Source organism: Biomphalaria glabrata, chromosome 6 (assembly GCF_947242115.1).
Source record: "Biomphalaria glabrata chromosome 6, xgBioGlab47.1, whole genome shotgun sequence".
Classification (NCBI taxonomy): domain Eukaryota; kingdom Metazoa; phylum Mollusca; class Gastropoda; family Planorbidae; genus Biomphalaria; species Biomphalaria glabrata.
Genome location: NC_074716.1, coordinates 21,517,154 through 21,538,480, shown reverse-complemented (window position 1 = coordinate 21,538,480; position 21,327 = coordinate 21,517,154). Strand labels below are relative to the sequence as shown.

The following is a 21,327-nucleotide window of genomic DNA, read 5'->3' as shown; positions in this document are numbered from 1 at the left end:
AGTTTGTGTGGAAACACAAACTTAAAATCGGCCCCCGAAGTGGTCCAAGCAGGTATAAATTTTTCAGAAATAACATCAGAATTAAATTCTATCAAAGACAAATGACAGAGAAAAATGGAGAAAGAAGGTTGACAGATCTTGTGTGGTGCCCCAGCAGTTCAGCAGACCAAAGGATAGGTGAAAGTGAATGTGAAGTTAAATGTGAACCTGGCCTAACTGATGTCTTATAATGAACATCTAAGTGATCTAATTTTTTTGTAAAAGGGTCAATCTCTTATTCAAGTCCTCAAAAAAAGAAAAAAAAACATTTCCATAAAACAAAAAAGAAAAAAAAAATCCTTTTGTTAACTGTTCCATGGCTGCAGCACAGCACTGCAGTTCACTAGATACTATGAAAACCTACTTAATAATTGTAAGTTATGTCCAACTTATATGCATACTAAATAGATTTTTTCTCTTAAAAAAAAGTAAATATTATTTTTGGGTAAATGAAGTAGTTAGTAGGACAAAAAGTCAAAAATTATATGAATACATGTGTTAAAAATATGGTAAATAGTAAAAAGTGTTTGTTTTTTTAAAGAGAAACTAATCATAACAAAAATATAACAAAATATTAAAACTAAGCCTTTTTGAAGTAAAACTAAACAGCAGGGTATGCCAACTTACATCAAGGTTATAGAGTTTAAACAAATCTTCAAAAAGGAGAGCAAGCAACTGGCCAGCTAATTCTAATCTTTTGTTGCCATAATAATCACTGTCATCCAACTTAATTTTGCCAGCTTGAGTTAGAATTATTCTCCGAACCATTAAAGCCAAATATACAGCCTTTTGTCTAAAGTTCCAATCCACAACCTAAAAAAAAGGAAGTACAAAATAAAATCTTTATAAAACAGATTATTTAATAAAACTGCGTACATCTTTAAAAAAAATTTGTTAGAAAATTAAGTACACATGATGGATGTGAAATGCTTTTGGAAGTAGAATCACAAACAAATGAAAAAAAGTATATAAGAGTATCAAAATTTCAATAAGACCCCTTGAGGACTTCCTGACCATTGTAAAAAAAAAAATTCAGGTTGTATGACTAAATCCCAAGATCTGTAATAATCACAAATATTCCTACAAAGTATTGGTAAGGGAAAAAAAGGACAATAATAAACTATGGGAAAACAATATAAAAAGAAATTTTATAGGCACAATACAGAAAGGATTCAAGGAAAGTGGTCAGCATATTTCTTGTAATGTTCTAGCAGTCCAAAATACATAGAAATGGGTGACATATTTTCATTAACCAGGGGATGGTTTCATTACATTTTATAGAAGTTTTAGATCGAAAAGTAGATAATGATCAATAGTTGACTCTCACCTAACATTTGTGATATTAAAATTATAATATTAAGAACAAACATCTAGACATTCCTTTCAAAGCTGTTATTTGTTGATCATTGCAGGTCAATGTCATAAAGGGGCTACTAAAAATAACAAATCTAATAAACCTACTGTAACATGGGCTAGTATCACATTTTTTAGAACATCTCTAGCTTCATCAGCCTTAGACTTTTTTGTACCATACATTCTTTGGCGAATCTTGGAATAAATATACTCTAATGCCTGTGAAGTAGATCAGGGAACAATTCTCTTCATTACATCTAATACAGAATGAAATGAAATCTACAAAATGCATGTACGTTATTGATCAATTCATTCAATTTTTCAGTGTGTTAATGAAAGTATGTTAAAATTAACAAGAACCAAATATTGTTATTTACTACCTGCAAGGGAGTGAACACCTGGGCTCTGTGACATTCTGCAAGACAAGGTGACATTGCATCAAAAGTTTCCTCTTCATTTCCTACAAGTTGCATTATATCCTGGTCACTAGCAATATCTAAAGCTTTGAAAGCAATACAGATCGGGATGTCCTGTAGAAATAGTTTGAAAATCAGCTTTTATTTCTTTCAGTCAAATAGGACACTAGTTTTCAGTATTCTTATGAAAGGCTTGAGAAACCAGATTAAGGTACTTGCAGATAATAATTAAGATAAATATTTAATCAACATTTGGACAAAATATATGTAGTAAAAGATGTAAATATTCAATTACTCAATGGTTTACTTATTTGTTAAAATATATTTAGCAGGTTAAAAAAATGCAACAGATCAAAAAGCAAAAACGAGATAAAAAGACTTTAGTCAAAATGAATGTAATCTCTATATATTATGTAAATTTATAAAGCTATATTATGTACATTTAAGCATAGGTAATAAAAAAAAAACATAGATGAAGAAATTAAATCATGAAGGCTCAAGATGCTATGAGAACATTAAAGGCATGAAAAAACCTGCAAACAAAAGTGGTTTGATTAACAGAAAGTTCCACTTTTCACATTGTTATTAAAATAACCATTTTTGGTAAAAAAGAAATGTACACTTTTGTCACAACCAAAATCACTGACGATGCAGGTAACAAGGTATATTTTATCAATCCCAACATGCTGAAAAGCAAAAGTGTCAGTAGAAGTACTAAGAAAATTATTTATTGAACAAATACCAAAAATAATGTATGGCAGTTAAATAATAATAATAAATCTTTATTGTCCGTAAGGAAATTTGTCTTACAATTTGTGCATTACACCAGACAAAACATTATAACTATAAAAAAACAAAATGTACATTCACAAAAGTTTATATCAGATTGTTTCTATTTTATGATTTGATTGCAGGGTAACAAAAGAGTGTTTGTGTTTGTTTGTCTTTGCTTTTGGTGTCTTCTGTCTCTTTTGTGATGGTAAAATCACAAAATCCTGACCCAAAGGGTGATTTTTTTATTTCTAGAATCTTTTTAGCTTTTTTAAGGATGTTTGTTTCAAACAGCTGCCCAAATGGGGTTTGTTTTTTGCCAATGACTTTACCAGCAGGATTTTATGAAGTTTACTTTTATTTTTAATGCTCAGATTGCCATACCAGGCAGTGATATTGAAACTTAAAATATTGCAGATGTGAGTGTGATAAAACATAGCCAAGGCCTTTTTGCTAACATTAAATGAGGACGGTTTTCTCAGTAGTTGTAATCTTTGCTGCCCCTTATTGCTGATATATTCAATATTTGCAGTAAAATTTAGTTTATTGTCTAGGATAGTACCAAGGTATTTAAAAGTTTGCACTATTTCAAAATTCTCACCAGCTACAGAAACAATATCATTTTCTTTCTTTTCCTTAAGAAAATCAATTATCATTTCTTTGTCTTTTTTTTACATTTAATAATGCAAAATTATCTTTACAGTATTTTTCAATGTGTTCTGTTTCTCTGAAATACTCATTTATGCTCTCTGAGAGCAGGGCAAGAAGAGCCGCATCATCAGCGAATTTTGTGAAGGAGCAAAAAGGACTATCGGATTGAAAATCATTGGTGTACAAAATGAACCACAATGGCGATGTCACAGCTCCCCTGGGGCGCCCCTGTATTAAGTATGAGCGCATTTGATATTACATTGTTTACCCTAACCTTCTGAGGTCTCTGGGTCAAAAATTCATTAGCCCATAGTATTATATATGGACTAATCTTCAACTCTGTCATTTTTTCACTAAGTAACTTATGTTGTATGGTATTAAAAGCTGATAAGAAATCAATAAAGAACAATCTTACATAAGTATTAGGTAAGTCCAGATGTTTGTAGACGCAATTTAAAATATTTAGGATGGCATCGTCAACACCTTTACCCTTTTGGTAAGCAAATTGTAAAGGGTCCAACTTACTACAAAGATCATTCAGAAGAAACATTTTAACCAGTTTTTCTAAACATTTAGACACAATGGAAGTAAGTGAAACAGGTCTAAAGTCATTCATTTCCTTTGGTTTGGAAACCTTTGGCACAGGTACAATTATAGACGACTCAATGGCACAGGTACAATTATAGACGACTTCCAGACAGATCTCGTAGTTTAGTTATGAAGTAGAAAAAATCTCTAGGAAAGATTCAGCTAGATGTTCAGCACATTCTTTTAAGATTTGCTCTTTTATTCCATCAGGCCCACCAGCTTTCGTTGGGTTGACATTTTTGAAAATGTTGCAGACTTGCTCTTAAGTAATTAGTAATTCTAAACAGTTGTTAACTTTGACATCTTTGAGGACTTTGAGTCTTAGATAATTAAAATCGTTAGTGTCGAAATGACAAAAGAAATCATTTAACTTGTTCGATAACGTTTTGTCGTCTTTTGTAGCAAGATTATTTTTACTTTTGACTTGTGCTCCTGCCATTTTGTTTATGATACCCCACGCCTGTACCATGTCACTTTTCTTAATCGAGTCTTCGAGCTTGGTGTGGTAGTTTCTCCTCCCTTCCTAAAGAGCGACGTTGAGATTTCGTTGAGCTCTTTTCCTTTCCTGTCTATCGCCACTCATATATGCTCTTTTCTTTTTGATAATTTCCCGTTTTATTTTTGCAGTGACCCATGGTTTATTGTTGGGCTGGGCTATATCTTGATATTCTAAGTACTGATACACATGTTTTCACAGATGTGACAGAGGACTGTGCCCTTTTCTTATATATTAAAATTGGCTAAGGTTTATCAGCATTGGTTTATTCAGTTTATCCTCATTGTTCAATCTGTTGTTGAGTCTTCAACGAACTCGCATACAACATCAACAGTTATACGCACAGACCATCAACACTTGAGTCCATTCTTGTACGGTTTTTTGAATGACTTTGCCCTCTTTAAGTTTCATGTGGTAATTAGGCAGCAGTTGTACTGTTTTGTAGCCCGATGATCCTAGTGGTGGCTTTTCACGAGATGTGAATGCTCCTTTGATGTTACAGTAACATAAGTCCTAAAGTTCTGTTCTCTCTTGTTGGGCATGAGATGTGTTGACAGAAGGTAGGTGTTCAACCTTCAAGGTGCATTTATTAAAATCACCCAGTACAACTACTGGTGCGTCCGGTGACCTTGTCTGAAACTCATGCACTACGTCAGCGATGATTGCAGCTGCGACTTACGTCTTGGCTGTAGGCGGAACATAAACCAAGACTATGTAAATAACACCAAAGTCTCGTGGCAAATAAAAAGGTCTCAATGAGCGCCAGTAGTTCTAAATCAGGACAGCACATTTTCTTTTTAACGTGTAGTTGATACAGTGGTACAGTATTTGATGTTGATGTACACACACAGCCCCCCACATTTCTTATTCTTAGACTCAGCCGTTCTGTCAGATCTCACGCAAAAGAAACCATCAATAGCAATCAGATCGTTGTTGTCATCCTCCTCTAACCATGTCTCAGTAAACTCCATTAGACAACTTTCCCTAAAAACGTGGTCATAACATACATGGGCACATATCTCATCCACTTAGTTTCTAATTGAGTGTACGTTAGCTAGAATAATTGTAGGAAGTGCTGGGCGAAAACCTCTTCTTCTCAGCCTTTGACGTAGTCCTCCTTTTCCCCTCTTTTCTTTGTACTAACAGAGGAAGGGTTCAGACAATTTATATGTGCATAACATGGTGGAAAAGGCTTCCTCTTTGAACGAAGTTTGAGGAGTTGGTCTCTACCATAATGGATAGATCTAGGACTAGACCGACCGCCATCTTGGGTCGCCATTTTCTTCTTTTATTTATGTTAGAAAAACTTAAGTTGAACAAATCTAGATCTAGCAACACATGCAATGTAAATATTCATTGTGGAGCCCACCTTGAAAGACAGAAGTCATCTAAATAACTAATAACAAATGAACATCCAAAGTACATCCATCAAAGCAATAATACAATTCAATTTGAAAGCACAAATTGCATGTCGCCACAGTGCAGCACTATTTTTGAAAATGCTAAAAACTCCACAGGTAGAGGTTCTTTATGACCAAAATCCTCTTTGAGGCAATATTCTCCAGTATGGGTATGGGGTCTTAAAAATGACCTAAGGTAAAATAACCCCACTGCCTAATCCCCTTGCATTTGGCTAAAGACGAATAGTGGACACTTCCCCTCCCCATATGCTTTTTGACGGAGGTCTGGATTGCACTATACCAGAGAGAGGTCGATGTCTAACTACAGCTCTAATATAGCATATAAACCCATCAAGATGATTTTTGGAGCTGTTGTATGTGACAGCGTGAAGGGGCCTGGATACAGGAAGTGACGATTCCACAGTGCTGCCAAGAGAACAGTCCACTTTTTAAACTTTTTTTTCCTTTTGGAGAGCTCTGTGGACCATTTGCACCATGTCCTATGATATTCCAGTTACAGCTGGACTCCTTTTGCTTCAAGACAGAAATAATATACATGAAAAAACTTTCTTAAAATTTGAGGATAGTATAAAATGCCTGAGGAAACTCCTCAGCCTACACTAAATGCCAGGAAAACAACAAGAAAAATGTATATGAGCTCTCCTAAAAGGTCTGTGCATGGTAGTTTCTTACAGAAATGGAATTGTTTAATAAACATACAAAGATGGATACATAAGTGGATATACATAATTAAGACAAATAATTAGCAGTTGCACATAGTTTGAGCATGATGAAGGTCATGGTGAAATCAAAATTTCTATTTTTAATTGTGCTTTTTGTTTCTAAGATACAGATGTGATAAGTTCTTACCTCTGAGAATATGTTATGTTTTAAATAGAAATTTCCTTTCTTTGTGGTCACATAAGTTTTACTTTTTCTTTCATGGGTAGAGCTATACAAAAACAAAGATATTTGATAGAATGATAATAATTAAACTAAAAGATACACTAAAACTAACAGAAAGTCTTACAATACAATCTAATCAATCACTAAGGTGAATGCTTGGTATTAATAGCCATAAACAAGAAAAACATTTTTAAAAAATACTTAAAAAAAAAAAGACAATACAACTTTATACAAGTTATAGAGTGATTATATTTCTCTTTATTAATAAGGAATGTTAGATTACAAAAAAAAATTGTTACCACCACCCTCACACTGAGAAAGAATCCTGACTTAGCAAATGTAAAGATCTACTAGAACTTATAAAATTCCAATAATAGGCATTTTGATCTATGCTTAGAAGACAATGAGCAAAATGTTCCTGAACATTAATTTATTAAACTCTTGAATGAATAATGCCTAATGCCTATAATGCTCAAACTAGAATTTTCACAGTGTGGTCAATGAGCTAGTAATTCTTTTCCCATCACACTACATTAAAAAAAAAAAATTTGGAGATTTGACAAAAATGAAATAATCAATTAATTAATAACTTTATAATGACTATAAAGAAAATACTTAAAATGTATGCATTGTAATAGTTTTTAAAAAAATACATAAAACTGTTCTTACCTAGTCACTGAACATTCAATATTGCCTTTGCTATCTTTGTCAACAATCATTCTGTTTTTAGACAACTGTTCCTGGATTAAAATAACTTTTTCTGTTCCTCTTACAATAAAGTAGCCACCAGGATCCATTGGGCATTCATTAAGCTGGGCCATTTCTGCAGCAGTTTTTCCAGTTAGAACACAATTAGAACTTCTCAACATAATAGGCATCCTGGAATACACAATTCACTTACTTTACTAGCTTAAGCCAAAAGAATACATTTTTTTTAAACAGAGAGGTTTTTAGTAAGTTATTATTTGTTAAAACCTAATAGTCTATGGATTAGACCAAGTAAAGTCCTCAAGTTCCACCTTTTCTAAGGGCAACAGTTTTAAGAGGTATTATGGGTCATCAATTCAAGTTAGATTGTTCTCAAATCTTGAGATCTGCACCAACAGCCATATTCAGATTTTAAATTTAAACTTGTGGGGAGATTTATTTTTAGAACCCTAGAAAAGATTATGATAGAGTAGCAATTATATGTAAACTAGTTAGCTGATACTCATGTATAGAAAAATTTTCTACAGGTTGTTTATTTTTACCAGAAACTTTTTTTTATCCTACAATGGAAGGACCCATATTATAATACTCCTTCCAACCACACTTCTGGCCTGTGTTTTGTTCATATAAAGAAGCAGTCATTTTACACAACTTTGTCTCTCCTTACACAAGCATTTTTTTAAAGGCATCAGTTCAGCTTTACACTATTTCTTTGGTTTGTCAATTTTAGATCTGCAGATCAGGATCCAGCCCTTATCTGTAGCTTAAATACACATATAAGTTGCAACCCGTTTGCAGCTTTAGTCATCTCATATACACAAACACAACAGATGCCATCCATTAACACTCATGCTCTGACAACAGTTTGACTTGTCAACTCTATATTACATTCCCCAATGCAAGAGACATTTGAGTTCACAATTAGTCCACACATACACACCCATGAACATGTGTTCCCACTTCAAAATATTGCTATTCAGAATTTCATTTAAATTAAAATATTTATCTGCTTTTATTAATGGCTATTGTTTATTTTAAATTTGCAAGCTTATATCTTAAATAGAACAGGAAAAGGAATAAATGATTAAACATTTCTATTTAGCCTTTAAAAGTTGGAACAAAACAAGGAAAAAATGATCTGGGAAAGTTGAGTTAGTGGTGACCTAGCATGTTATTGGGAAAAATGTTTAGTTATTACAAGAACATGGTAAGGAAGATCTGCAAAAAAATCATAATTTAGATAATAATAATAATTTTATTTATAAAGTGCTGTTAACAAACAAAATGTAGGCTCAAGGCACTGTAATAACATTACAAACACAAACACCACAGCTAAAATGACAATTAATCTAAAAAAGTTTTAAACGATAGGTCTTAATGTTCTTCTTAAAAGTGGTGTAGCATGTTGTCTGTCTGAGATCAATGGGGAGTGAGTTCCAAACCTTTGGTCTGAAAAAGCTCACAGACCATAGCTTTTGAGGGAGAAACGTGGCATCACAAAAAGTGTTGAGTCCATTGAGCGCAGGGCTCTCTGGGGGACATATGGAGTATTCAGTTTGCTAAGGTACAAGGGTATCTCATTGTTATATATACACTGATGACCAAGCGTGACGACCTTGTAATCAATTTTCACTTTTGAGGGAAGCCAATGGAGTGTGCACAAGAGCATGGTAGCAGAATCTCATCTTGTTTTTCCAAAGACTATTCGTGCGGCATTGTTCTGAATACGTTGCAGCTTGGCTATTTTGTCATCAGGTATACCTGCTAGCACGGCGTTGCAGTACAGGAGAGTATGAATGCCACAGCTAGCATTTTTGTTGACTCCGTTGTTAAATATGGTCGGATCTGCAGATAAAGACCCTTGCAGAGCTGACTTATGTGGGGGTCAAAAGATAGTGTTGAATTGAAAACTCCATAATTCCACACTACATGGAAGTAAGGAACCTGGAAGTTCGTAATAAAAAGAGAATCTGTGTTTTCAACTTTTGAGATGTTGTTCCGAGTGCCAATCTTAATTATTTCTGTCTTGTCTTCGTTCATCTTGAGTTTATTCTCAACCATCCAATCGCTCACCCTTGCAACGGTACCACTGATTTTCTCTGCAAGATGGGATACCTCTGAGGGTACTGAGCAAGATAGCCTGAAAGGGAGATACATGATTCAAGGCATTGGATTGTATATATATTAATATACTTACCTGCCTATTTCTACATTTTTTTTTATGTAAGGTTGTTTTCCTCTGACAAATTCAATGTCCACAGTTATAGGGGCAGAGTATGTAATGTCTCGTAGTCGACACTGAAAAATAATAGTATAATTTTTTTTAAATACTGAATTTTAACCAGTTATTAAATCCTGTATTAAGTAAAACAAAAAACTAAGTACTATTACATGGACAAGGGAAACAATCCAAGTGTTGGTAAAAAAGCAGACAAAATTTGGTTATTTCGGTGTTGTTTTCAAATGCCTCCTTAAAGTTTAACAGTTAGATGTACATAAGTATGTATGAAAACCACTGACCTCATGTGGAGATATTGACTGAGCTATTCCAAGACTTTCTTGAACATTAGGCATACCCACATAAATGTTTAAATACCTGATAAAAGTATACAAGCATAAAAACTCAGATGATTTAATGCTGGATACTTAATAAGGTACGAGTATAGTGATTACATAAAAAATGGTGTAATGAAAAACATGTAAAACTATCATAGAAAGATTACAAAATGTACTGTAATGTATCTTTTTTTTTTAAATGATATGAATTCTTTGGTATGATTCAAATACAAATACTTACTTAAGATAAAAATTAGGGTCAGCATCACTTAATATTTTGTCATTTGCTTTCATAATTTTCTTGATCTGGGAAGGGGGAGGGAAAAAAAAAAGCCATTCAAAAACATTTGATTAGGCATACTAATGTTAATTTGTGATCAAAACCATCACATTTAGAGATAGTAAGTGTGACTCAAGACTGACCAGTATTGTTAGTGTGTGCCGTACTTTCAGATGAGTGAAGAGATTAAGATGATCATTAAGTGTGAATAATAGTTCAAAGTAGAAAGTGGAAACTAAAAACATGGTGCAAGGAACTAATTTAGGAATTTTTAAAAAGTTAGACATAAATGCCATAATACACAATGTTTTAAAATGTATTCTAGCATAATTTTTCACCTCCACATTAATAAAATAATTGAAAGAGTCAATGTGCTGTTTCACTAGTCCTTTTGTTTTCAGAAAGGCTGGTAAGAGTCTCCATTTATCCTGAAAATAATTATTACAATCATGAATTTTTAAAGCTCTGTAATGGTTAGACCTAGGAAAATAAGAAACTAAAAGTAAACCTAATATTTGTCTATAAAAATAGATTATAATGTAATGTATCACTATGCATAGTCAAAATTTAGATCTGATGTCAAAAAGAGTAAGGTCCACTTGGTCAAGTGCAGAGATTATCATACATTTTTCCCCCTCTGTATGTAATCAAACATCCTAATAATTAAATAAATAAGCAAACACAGTATAAGAATTGTATTTAAAAAGTTCTAATTTTGTTCTTAATATTGTTTTCTTCATTCACACATATCGACAATACAATAAACAAGCATATATATATATATATGTGACCCTGTAAGACCAAGTAAAACAGGATGTTTGGGCCACGAGGCCCCCATCAGCTACAAAACAAACAAAAAAAGACGCAGGGTCACAAAGTCACATATATGCATGTTTATTATTGCATTATCTTCTATACAGTTGTTCACCCCTGCAGCAGTAGATCTTGTATAATCTATTGTTTGTTTTTGAGTCTTCTACACACATGCAGAATTATGGCTAAATTATGCCTCTTTGCTTTTATCATTATTTAGACTAGATTCTGGATCATTTAAATTTTAAATTAGATCTAGATCTATAATATAAATAATTAAATAGATTATACATCTAGATCTACCGTCTAGATTCTAAGACTAGATCAAAATGAATGATGATTTTTTTTACCTCAACAGTTTTTATTGGTGATGAAAGTTTTTCTTTATCATATCTCATTATACTTTCAATAGATTCCATTTTTCTGCTATGCCTATTAGATGCCTTTATTAATTATTAAAATAGATACCTATATAAATATAATAATATAATATTAATAATATAATCTAGAATCATAATAATTAGAATCTAGATTGACTAGATTTTTATAGTAATCTAGTAAAATCTAGAAACTAGATCTAGTAGTAGATCATCATCTAGTAGTAGTAGATAAAAGACAACAGACTAGACCAGTGATTCCCAAAGTGGTCTATATAGACCCCCCAGGGGTCTAGGCACACTAGGGAGACTTCCAAAGGGTCTACAAAAATGTAAAAATAAATTGGGGGTCTAAGAGATGTCCACAGGGGTCAAAGATAATGGATTTGATTTAAGCAATAATTATTTCATACACGAATACATGATTTCTACCTTAATTAATCCTTTAAATGTTTATCCTGCTAATGAAATGAAAAATTGTTGTATTTAATTTCAATACTGATTTAATTAGCTTAATTTTGTCCACATTTAACTAATTTTTAACAAAAAGATGACTTAAAATTTATTTAAAATTGGGATTCATTCCTTCCTTGTCAAACAAGCTGTTGCCTAAGTGATTTTTTATGATGATGTGAAACTAATTATGCTGGAGGATCATTTGAGATGATGTCACCCTGATAAAAAGATAAAGATGTGAACAACTTTTGAACTCTCAAAGATAAAGTTCAGAATAGGCCCACAAAATCTCTCTTCAACATCATGCAGAGAAGATGGTGGTTAGTGAGCATCTTACAAGATCTCTTTACTTATAGCCAAACATGGAAAACACTATGGATAACACCATAGACTAAACATTGATTTTACCAGCTGTTGAAGTAGTTTTAAAAGCCAATTATTTTACATAAACGTACATATCTGATATTATTAAACAAATGTCTTAAAGCAGCAATGCAGTTCAGGGGCACATCAGTGGTAGGAGTTTTAACATTAAAAGCTTCTTATGCTTTTGTATTTCTTTGCAAACGACATATACAGTAAACTGGGATAACCGGGGGTCACAGATTCTGACAGGGTGTAGCACTGTGTGCTGCAAACTGTCTAAGGGTCTCCGTGTTTGGGTATAGCTGTAAGGCAGCAGAGGTTTGAATTCAATTTTCCTTCTGCTAAGTGGGTTGCAAGCAAAGGGTAATGAGGCAATCCTGCCCAAAGCTTAGTCATTTAGGCGCCAGCTACTCCCTTCGCCCCTAGTCCTGATAATGAAAACAGTTCTGCGGACTCAATATTTGAGCCAGACGTAAAAGATCAAGAAATACACGAGAAACTGCTTTTTGAGAAAACTTTTAGAATGATACTTATTCAAATTTATAAATTAATTAATATTTAATGTTTGAAGGACTACTTTATAGAACAACAAATTTCCCTATGAAACATAATATCCATAGCCACGATTGATGAACCTGCAAAAAACACACACATTTCCAGTGTGTTTGGTGATTCCAGTAATATATATTACTAAGTTTTTTTAATTGGTTTAAATTAGAACTTTATCAATATTGTCAATAAAAAAGATTGATCTTAAAATGTAGCTTTAAGTTAATTTTTATTCTTCTACTCACTTAACTCACTTCAATTAGAAATAAGTTTTAAAAAATGGAGTTGGTGAATTTGCAAAAATGCAATATAAGTAAAAGAAAAATAAGTTAAAAGCCTTAAGCAGGGCCTGAGGGGGTCTACCTTAAACAAGAAAACATGGCAAGGGGTCTACAAGATAAAAAAAAGTTTGGGAACCACTGGCGGCACTGGACTAGACTGCCACTAGACTAGACTCTAGACCATTGTTTCTCAAACTTTTTTGTCTGGCGGCACAGTAAAAAAAACTACAAAAGTTTTGCGGCACACCACGAAGAGCAACAGTTGTTTTATAATAAAAAGAAAAAAAAAAATTTCCTGTTTTTAAGTAATATATTTAATGTTAAGGGTGTGCCTGTTTTTGAGAGCAAATGTGATCTAATCGAGGCTCCAGAGTCAACAAACAAACTCACATTTCATCGTCTATTGTAAGAAGTCTCTCTCTTTTCTTAGACTTGATTTCAGTCAGTGCTCAAAATCCAAACTCACAAAACCATGAAGATGCAAATGGAAGAATTATTTTGATTGCTTTTAAACTGATTGCAGGATTTAACTTGTTGATTGAAATCTAAAACACATCCAGGCATTTCTCTGCAAAACTTGACTTAAGAACGGCATCGTTTCTTTAAATCAATGAGCTTCTCTGCTTCTTCAGTTGTCAAATTTGTAGCTTCATTGTTTCCAAAAGGATAACTGACCCATCCATATTCATTACTTCCAATTGTTGAAAATTAATGCCACAATGCTGACTGCAAGTGTGTCAAAGTGTCCAGAATTTCGGGGGTGATTTCTTTAGTTGAAGCACATTCATTGTAAGTAGGAACGCATTCGAAGACTCCTTTCGAGATCTTACTTTGCCACAAAGACAATTTTTCACCAAATGATTCAGTTTGAGGATGCAGTGATGATGGTTTCCGATGGTCCTTGAATTTAATTTGTCAAATAAATCAGAGAGAAACGTCACATTAACCACCAGATCTCGTCATGAATAGAAAATCCAAAGTCTTTTTTTTTCAGCCTCCAAGAATGAAATCAGCTCAGCCTTGAGTTGGACGGCGCGCTTTTACAGTTTTCCCCTGGAGAGCCAACGAACGTTGGTGTGATACAGGAGACATTTCTAGTCTGAATCCATTGCTTCACAGAGCAGAGAGAAAAGTCGGGATGCAAGCGGTCAAGATTTGATGAAGTTTACAACTTGAATCACTTGATCCAGAGCAGACATCAAATCTTTCGGTAAAGATTTGAAGGCAAGAGCTTCTCTGTGGATCATGCAGTGAACAACTAATACATTTGGATTTTCTTGACGCACAAGAGTGAAGAATCCCTTTCTATTTCCCTGCATGGAAGGACAGCCATCGGTGCAAACGCTGACAGTTTTCCCACTGTAGTTTGAATAGCAAAACATTTTCGTTCACCACTTTGAAAATATCTTCACCTTTGGTCGTAGTTGGTAAGTCTTTTCAAAATAAGAATTCGTTGACACATTTTTCATCCTTTATGAATCGAATATAGGCTAGCAGCTGGGCTTTGCCACTAATGTCTGTGGATTCATCAACTTGAAGAGTCCACAGCAGAGAGACGTCATCGTCAGTCCCGTCGAAGTGTTCGCAGATTTGATCTTGTAAATCTGACGATAAGTCTTCAATTCTGCGCGAGATAGTATCATTTGACAAAGGAACTTTTTTAACTTTTTCGGCGGCATCGGGTCCAAGGATAGTTTCAACAACTATTGCTAAAGCTGGTGCAATGACTGATTCAGCCTCTGTGTGTGCTTTCTTGTGTTTGGCTAATAACTGAGCAACCTTATAACTTGCAATCAATACCTTTTCTGGCAGCTTTAGGTAGTTCGTAAGTCTTAGCTTGTTTATTTTGTTGAGCCCTGATGTTTTCAAAAGTATTTCTTCGGTTGCGCTTTTACAGCTGGGTATTTAGTTTCCAAGTGTCTCTTCAATTTGCTTGAAACAAGCGCCTCATTCGACAGAGTTGCATTGCAGATCAGACAGAATGGCAATGGTTCAGAAGATATGAAACCATATCTGGTGTAATCTTCTTTATACCTTTGTTTGGTTCCTTGCTTTTCATTTAACGCTTTCGCAGTTTCATTCTTTCTCCATGGATAACAATGAATAAGGCTTATTGATAAATTGTTATTATTAGCATACACCTAACCAATTTACATGAAACACATCGCTTATTATTATCGTTACCAATTCGAGAACTGCTGTGTGTCTGCTAAGGCGGCCAACATTTTATTAATTATAATAATATATGTATAGTGGACAATTCCATAACCTGAATAGCTAACACCCCTTTCCGTCATAATGGAAAGATCCACTACTATTACTGGTCATTGCAAGTGGAGATGTCATCGCAACGTAAAATAAAAATTTAATATTAGGCAGACCTGTGTAACGCTGCACGTGTGGCGTTCTAAAAACTCCTGCGGCACACCTGCAAATCTTCGGCGGCACACTAATGTGCTGCGGCACACAGTTTGAGAAACACTGCTCTAGACTGACTAGACAATAGAATAATCATAAATTATAAGATAGAATCAGAATTAGAATGTCTTAGTAGATCTACTAATGACTAAAACTAAAAGTAGTAAAAGTAAACGTTTAAATAAATAAAAATAAAAGTAAGTAGAATATTCTAGTAACTAGACTCTAGTTCCTACTATTCTAAAATATTTTAGTTAATAAAATTAGTAATATTATTTATAATATAAAATAATAATCATGATCTATTTTCTAGATCTAGAATCTAGATCTATATCCCTAGTTATCATCTAGAATCTAGAAATACTCAATAGACTACTAATTATAATTAATAATACTATACTACTATTAGGTCTAGTAACTCTAGTAACTATTAATTACTAATTACTAGACTATATCTAGATCTGACCATTACTATTAGTTAGTAGTAAATAAAGTATAATTAGTCAATTATCAATACATTATCATTATAATTATTAGTCTTTAATAATATATATTATAATAATAATATACTCAGTAACTATCTAGTCCTAGGCTAGAGTCGCCTATACTAATACTCTAGTAGTAGTAGTAGTAGATCTAGATTTCTAGAATCTAGTAGATCTAGATATAGAATGTCTAAAGTAAAGATCTATAAATGTATAAAGACTCTTTTATCTATACTCCAGTGAGTTCAGAGACTTTGAGAGACCTACACTACAGACTACAGTGACTACAGCATGTTTGACATAGATATGATCTAGACCATAGATCTACACTAGACAATACGATACCAAATTTTACATTGCTCATTGAAATGGATAGAAAAACAAAAAACACAGACATTGAAAGTCAAAACTGGAAATAATAATAATTTAGAAAACGAAATTTAAAAAAAAAAAGGGGGGGGGGGACCATCGAGATCAAAATCTTTATCAGTTCCATGGTCTTGCAATGTTCAGTTTTATTTTATTTGTTTAAATTGACCCATCCGAAAAAAACAAACAAACATAATTTTGTTATGTGTAATCTATTCAATAGAGCAGGGGTGGGCAACTTACGACCCGCGGACCACATACAGAAATAAGGTGTGCCCACGGTATATACATTTAAAAATGCCAATATATTAAAAATAATTTCCAAATATTTATATAAATTATTGAAACTGTCTCTTTATAAAAAGGTTCAAGTAAACGACTTGAAGATTTAGAAACAAAATATTCTGATGTATCCGCTGGCTTTAGCATATGGGCAAGCTAATGAGAAGAATATAAAATCTCAAGGAAGACATTTTTACGTTCCGTGAAGGATCTTGACTGTGACTTTGTTACTAATGTTTCAAATGAAGAGTGGAAGACAGATTTCATGTTTTTCATGGCAGCTATTGCAATGAGTTGTTTGTATATGCAATGTAAGTGCATTTTAAATCTTTTCAAAACAAGGCTTTCCAATTTCTCCAGGCAAGCAAATGAAAACAGGTTTTGTCAGTTTTGTCATTTTCCTTTGCTGAAAGGTGAAAATATATTTCTAGTGACATGGTTAAAAATACAATACTTATTTTAGATTCCTTAATTATGGAATTTATAAAAGCAAATTTTAAGACGCCATAAGAACCAGTTTTCAGCACCATCAGCTCACCATTTAGCGCAGCTGATTCAGCTCCAAAGAACATGCAAATTATGACCTATTGGGGGGGGGGGGCGGACGATTTTATTATAGAATTCACACAATTTGTATACAAAATTATTTCTTAAGTTAATAATATATACTAATTATTTATATTTCAACCTATTTTTAGATTATTTCGCTCCCCCCTGTAGTATGTTGGCTGATTTGGTGACATCAATCCCGCCCTCCCCCTATAATATTTAGAGTGGGGGGGCGGTCCAATTTATTTGTAGAAATCCCAGCTTCCTAATAGAATCAATAAAGTATCTATATGATTAAAACTTGTTATTGATATTTTAACCGATCTTTATATTATGTCGTTCCCCTGTTGGCCGATTAGGTGGTGGGGGGGGGGGGGGCGAATACCTCTACTGCCCTTCCCACCTAAACCCTTTGAGTGTAATTAAAATATAAATTTTATATTATGTCACTCCCCTTCTAATATCTTGGCCGATTCGGTGGGGTAAAGGGGGTGGGGCGATTGCATGTACTGCCCTCCCCACTCAAGCCCTCTGAGTGAGGGGGGCGGTCCTATTTTTATGGATAAATCATAAGTTGTGAACACAATTAGTTGAATATCTATATAATATAAGCTACGTATTGATGTATGAACCTATTTCTATATTATGTTGCACTACACTATAATCTCAAATTTTATGATTAGTGAATATAAAATGAAAAATGGCTGTACCAGGTGGGAATCGAGCTTAGGGGCGATACATAATATGCAATCGCCTTCCCCCATCGGACAAACCAATACTTTTTCTTTATGTATTATAGTTAAGAAATTACAAAATAAAAAAAAAACTGTCACTAATATAATTTATATATGCTATAAATTACATTCTTATATCGAGTCGCCCCACTCCTACTCTTTAATGCCAAATGCAATCATTAGCAGAAATTTAAAAAAGCAGCAAGGATTAATAGTTTTCACTCTACCGCCCATTCCCCTTTCCAGACGAAAACATGACGTTTTAAAACAGAATAGTCAAATATGGCGGCAGAGTTTATGTAATTTCACATGAATTTATCAAAATTATTTTAAGAAAGACTTTGCTTTGGAAAAGTTAGAATTCATACGAAATTTTTCAGTATAAAAGTAACGATTGAGATTAGCAATAATTCAATAAACCCAAATATTACTTACCTTGTCGCCTTTTTCCAACCTTTACTCAATCTGATATTTTTCTAGTTAAATAAATTTGGGACTATATCTCACAATTTATTCTTGAATCCTAAAAATCCAAAAAAAATTTAGAGTAAAATCTAATTGGTCCACTTAATTTCTCGTCCCACTTCCGAAATTTTTTGTTTAGAGCTTTGAATTTTAGTTCTGTAACAAAACAAAGCTACAAACATGCCTTTTGAACAAAATGTAGGCCATATCACTTACAAATAAGCATTTTTAAAAATATTATTAATCGAATAATTTTATTTTTCGGCGGCGATCCTCAAAGCCTTAATCTAAATATGTGGGGTATCTTATCTTTTCAAGGAATAAATCGGTTTTATTTGCAATGTATTAAGGGCCTATGTATTCATATTGCAATATTTTTCAAGTAAAACATTTTCCAAAAGGTCCTTTTTTAATGGGATGAATATGAGCTGTACTTCGGGAGAATACGTTATTGCAGTGAAGAATGCAAGAAAACGCTTTTGACGTCGGGGCTTCGCCCCCAAACCCCACTGGTGAATAATGAGCTGTAGATGTCAGGAGAATGAGTTTCTGCAGTGAAAAATGCAAAAAAAAAAACAACAACAACAAAAAAACAACACTTTTGTCGGCGGGGCTTCGCACCGAATCCCACTGTGGGAAATTACTACGCTCCCCCAGGCCCCCGAGTTTGCAAGAGAAAAGCCTCAACGTTACTGTTTGTTTTTTTTTTCGCAGGAGGTTGAGAAACACTGCTCTTTTTTTTTAATTCTCATATATATATGTATATATATATATATATATATATATATATATATATATATATATATATATATATATATATATATATATATATATATATATATATATATATATAGGCAGGGGGCGTAGCTAGGGATTTGGGGGCCCGGGGGATTGACCTCTATGGGGGCCCCTTGCATTTAAATATTAGAAATCATAACATATAAGCTCAAAATAATTGGTACAGTATGTCATTAAAATTAACCAAAAATAATCATTAAGACTCTTTTAATGAATAATACCATTGTTTATTGGCTAAATAATAATAACAAATCTCAATTCATATCGCTTCACGTCGCGCCTTCAGTGCAGCAAAGGCATCTATAACATCATCTACATCGATACTGTCTAGTATTTGTGACTCCACTGACATTAAAGCCATGCTGCTAAGCCTTTCTTGTGTCACTGTGCTCCTGAGATAGTTTTTGATGAACTTTAGCTTTGAGAATGATCTCTCACATGACGCAATGGAAGTGGCATGAGTTAGCAGTATTCGAAGAAGGTTGCAAGGTTTGAGCACACATCATTATCATATGAAGCCTGCTTCCTCAATATGTCTATTTGTGATTGTAGGCCTATTACTGGTTTGTTGATGAAAAGAGCTCGTGTATCAATGACATCATTGAACAAGCGATTTGCCGTTATTTCATCATTCAAACAGGAAAAAATAACACAGTTAGTCATCTTCCAACAGGTGTCTTGGTTCAAGAAAAAACCTATAGGTGTACATTTTCTTTCCAGCTTTTGGAATCTGTCCTTCATCCCCATATGAAGTCTGTCCAGCACTTCTGTCGCAACACGTTTGCATTGCAGTTCTATTGATAGTCCTACGTCAGAATTTTACTCAACTCCCCATCAAGTCTTTTCTTTCTTCTGGTTGTTTTGATTACAGTGAATCCATAGCATTCACTACATTTTTTTTGATGGATTGATTTTTGTCAATTTCTCATCATTTTGCAGAAAGCATGAAAGGGTTTTAATTTCTTCAGCAGCTTCCCGTATGTCCAGTCCAGACTTTTGTATTTTCTTCTGAATTATATTAATTTGGCGCAGGAGCTTTGACCAGAATTCCAGATAAGCAAAAAATTCTTAATTTCTCACTGCATGAAGAAGATTCTGTGCACTGCTTCTTGTCAGGTGGGTTTAGTCGCTTAATTAGGGTATGATATGATGGTCCCGTATCCCCAGCCTGAACAGAGTAACACAAGAACCTAAAGGTAATGGCATGAAAAATACGAACATCGAATAACAGTTATTCAACTGAACAGTTAGTGAATGACAACAGTTGTCAACATGAACAATATTTAATAATAATTAGTTATCAACATATTTACATATACATCACTATCATTGAAGTCATCATTGAATTAATAATTAGTCTAATATCACGCCAATAAGTTTCCATAACACACCTTCACGCTCACACTCCATCTCGGCGCCCAACGTAACCTCAACTCCCTACACCTCAACAACAATAGCGGAAAGGCGACACACTTTCCCATAGCCAAAAGCCTAACACCCTGAAACGACAAGAAAACCTAGATCTAGCGATGCCGCTACAATCTACAAGAAAGAACTTTTCAATAGCGACACCCGTACCGAAAGATCAGCCTACTTAATAAAACTATGTACTTACGTACCCTTACAAGGGGGAAACACAAAACCCGCTACCCAGCTCACAAAAGAAGCTCTCTCTCTCTTGCGGGAACTAAGGATGACGTAAACACACACACACACACACACAATATTCTAGACAACAAAACGCACTAAAAAGAAACTACTTACTATACGCTAAAACACCAATATTAGGCCTAAATGCAAAGAAAACTTCACGCGCGCACGACACTTCTAGTGTCCGTTCTATCAGTTGTTGATTCAGAAAGTTTCTCCAACAGCTTGATGATTTTGTCGAGATGCAAGGAAACTGCCGACGTAGCTTCTTCTCTTGTATTACTCTTTTTTTTTTAACACCCGGCTTCATCTTCTTTCAGTTTGGCCCATCTCTGAAGTTAATTTGAAAAATAAAGTTGAACAATTCTTGTACAGTACCGTTCCAAAAAAAGGGTGACAATTGTTGGATCTATCTCAACAGAATGAAAAGCTACCATCAGGTTGAGAAAGTGATCCGATTATCATAGTTCAGAAATGTTGCCTTTGAATTTATGTCTAACAGACGTATCCGCAGGCCAGACAGACGGCCACTCATTCTGGCTGCATATATATGGAGGCTTTTTAATAAAGG

General features: G+C 33.9%; 1 protein-coding gene across 5 annotated transcripts in view; it reads right to left on the bottom strand.

Moving 5' to 3' along the window:
- The window catches only part of LOC106066323 (DNA-directed RNA polymerase III subunit RPC2-like), a 35,681-nt gene extending 14,818 nt beyond the window's left edge, over window positions 1–20,863 (bottom strand). The window contains exons 1-11 of one of the 5 annotated variants that reach the window (XM_056032807.1): window positions 20,726–20,863; window positions 11,328–11,445; window positions 10,503–10,592; window positions 10,126–10,190; window positions 9,849–9,924; window positions 9,526–9,626; window positions 7,290–7,499; window positions 6,585–6,666; window positions 1,773–1,922; window positions 1,501–1,611; window positions 667–852 (exon numbers count right to left, since the gene is read on the bottom strand). In XM_056032807.1, the coding sequence (XP_055888782.1) occupies window positions 667–852; window positions 1,501–1,611; window positions 1,773–1,922; window positions 6,585–6,666; window positions 7,290–7,499; window positions 9,526–9,626; window positions 9,849–9,924; window positions 10,126–10,190; window positions 10,503–10,592; window positions 11,328–11,396 (1,140 nt within the window). In that variant the 5' untranslated portion in view covers window positions 11,397–11,445; window positions 20,726–20,863. The other 4 variants (XM_013225312.2, XM_013225311.2, XM_056032809.1 and 1 more) reach the window with 4 other exon arrangements.
- Window positions 20,864–21,327: the final 464 nt, after the last annotated feature.